At 47.9% G+C, this 1,504-nt stretch overlaps 1 protein-coding gene across 1 annotated transcript in view; it reads left to right on the top strand.

Moving 5' to 3' along the window:
• The first annotated feature begins 213 nt into the window (after window positions 1–213).
• Window positions 214–1,504, top strand: part of wdfy3 (WD repeat and FYVE domain containing 3) — a 33,263-nt gene continuing 31,972 nt past the window's right edge. The window contains exons 1-3 of the mRNA XM_019888472.1: window positions 214–451; window positions 992–1,115; window positions 1,456–1,504. Of these exons, the coding sequence (XP_019744031.1) occupies window positions 272–451; window positions 992–1,115; window positions 1,456–1,504 (353 nt within the window). The 5' untranslated portion in view covers window positions 214–271. The remainder of the gene's footprint in view (window positions 452–991; window positions 1,116–1,455) is intronic.

The raw sequence follows: 1,504 nt of genomic DNA, 5'->3' as shown, positions 1-1,504 counted from the left end.
ATTGTACAATGAAGTGAGACTACCCGTTGGTTGCTTTCCGTTCACAAAAACGCTCAAATGTGCAAAAACCTCTCCCGTAAATTTTCATGACCCTTCCTCGGTGTCAAAGATTTCGGGCACCAAATCACAGAGTGACTTGCTGATACGGCGTTGTCGGGTGAAGCGTGCAGCTAGCATTTTTGCGTAGCCTTCCGAAAGCTGGCGTCAGTCTATAAACGGGCGTCTTGCGTTTGCGTTCAGGGCGAGCTTCGTCCTGAGCAAGCCTCTGAAGATGAACATGGTGAAGAGGATCATGGGGCGGCCGCGTCAGGAGGAGTGCAGCCCCCAGGACAACGCCCTGGGCCTGATGCACCTGCGCCGCCTCTTCTCCGAACTCTGCCATCCTCCCCGGCACATGACCCAGAAGGAGCAAGAGGAGAAGCTCTACATGATGTTGCCCGTCTTCAACAGGGTAGGTGAAGCGAGATCCGTTCCCCAAGACACGTGTGCACGGTGGCCCCAACTGACGCCCAGGCTGGTTAAGGTCAGCCAGTTAACAGCCAGCCGCGAACGTGAACTCGCAACAGGCACTACTTTTATTTGCTGGCACCCACGTCACTCACCGGGCCAGTACCCAGCGTTTTAAAGCCACACGCGCTCAAAGTCACCGATAATACAATGTTCAACGTGAGGATGGAGACCCCTAATGGACTATAATTCTAATACCTGCACCTCACATGCTTTAAAATAGCTTTTTTTGTTGTTGCTTTATACGATAAAATAATTTTTTTAATCGAGTCAAATAATTGTATTGATTTATTCCCCATAGTCTTTTGTCTTCATTTTGTAGTCTTCCACTAAGCTGCGTTGCTTCCAGTGTTGAAGTATTTGATGTTGGATGATTTTTTTTTTTGGGGGGGGGGGGGAGAACTTGGTGGTTTCCACAAATTTGCTATGATAGTGTTTATTTAATTATTATTTATGTATTTTTTTTACATGTGTCTGCTCTCAGGTGTTCGGCAACGCGGCGCCCAGCAGCATGATGGAGAAGTTCTCGGACCTGCTGCAGTTCACCACGCAGGTGTCCCGTCTTATGGTGACCGAGATCAGACGCAGGGCCTCCAACAAATCCACCGGTCAGTGCGTCGTAGTGCACCCCTTTGGTCGCCCGCCAATCGCAGGGCACGTATAGACAAACAAGCATTCATGTTTAAAGCTAAGGACAACTTAGTGATGCAAAAGTGAGTAGCATTTTGGCTAATATTGAACAATTAATCAAAAAAGAGGTTTGAATTGGTTTATTGCCACTCCCAGTTGAACTTGCGTAAACTAAAACGGAGCAACACACGTGGAAAGACAATATCATAGTACTCACAGTCATATATTCTTTATCCTCTGAAAAACAAGTAGCTTTCTTCCACTGAGGTGTCGTTCCTCCATGCATTAAAATATGCGCGTTTGTGTTTGCGTGCACAGAGGCGGCCAGCCGTGCCATCGTTCAATTCCTGGAGGTGAACCAGGGGGA

Source organism: Hippocampus comes, unplaced genomic scaffold, assembly GCF_001891065.2.
Source record: "Hippocampus comes isolate QL1 unplaced genomic scaffold, H_comes_QL1_v1.1 scaffold128, whole genome shotgun sequence".
Lineage (NCBI taxonomy): Eukaryota > Metazoa > Chordata > Actinopteri > Syngnathiformes > Syngnathidae > Hippocampus > Hippocampus comes.
This window is presented reverse-complemented; position numbering and strand designations above follow the sequence as displayed.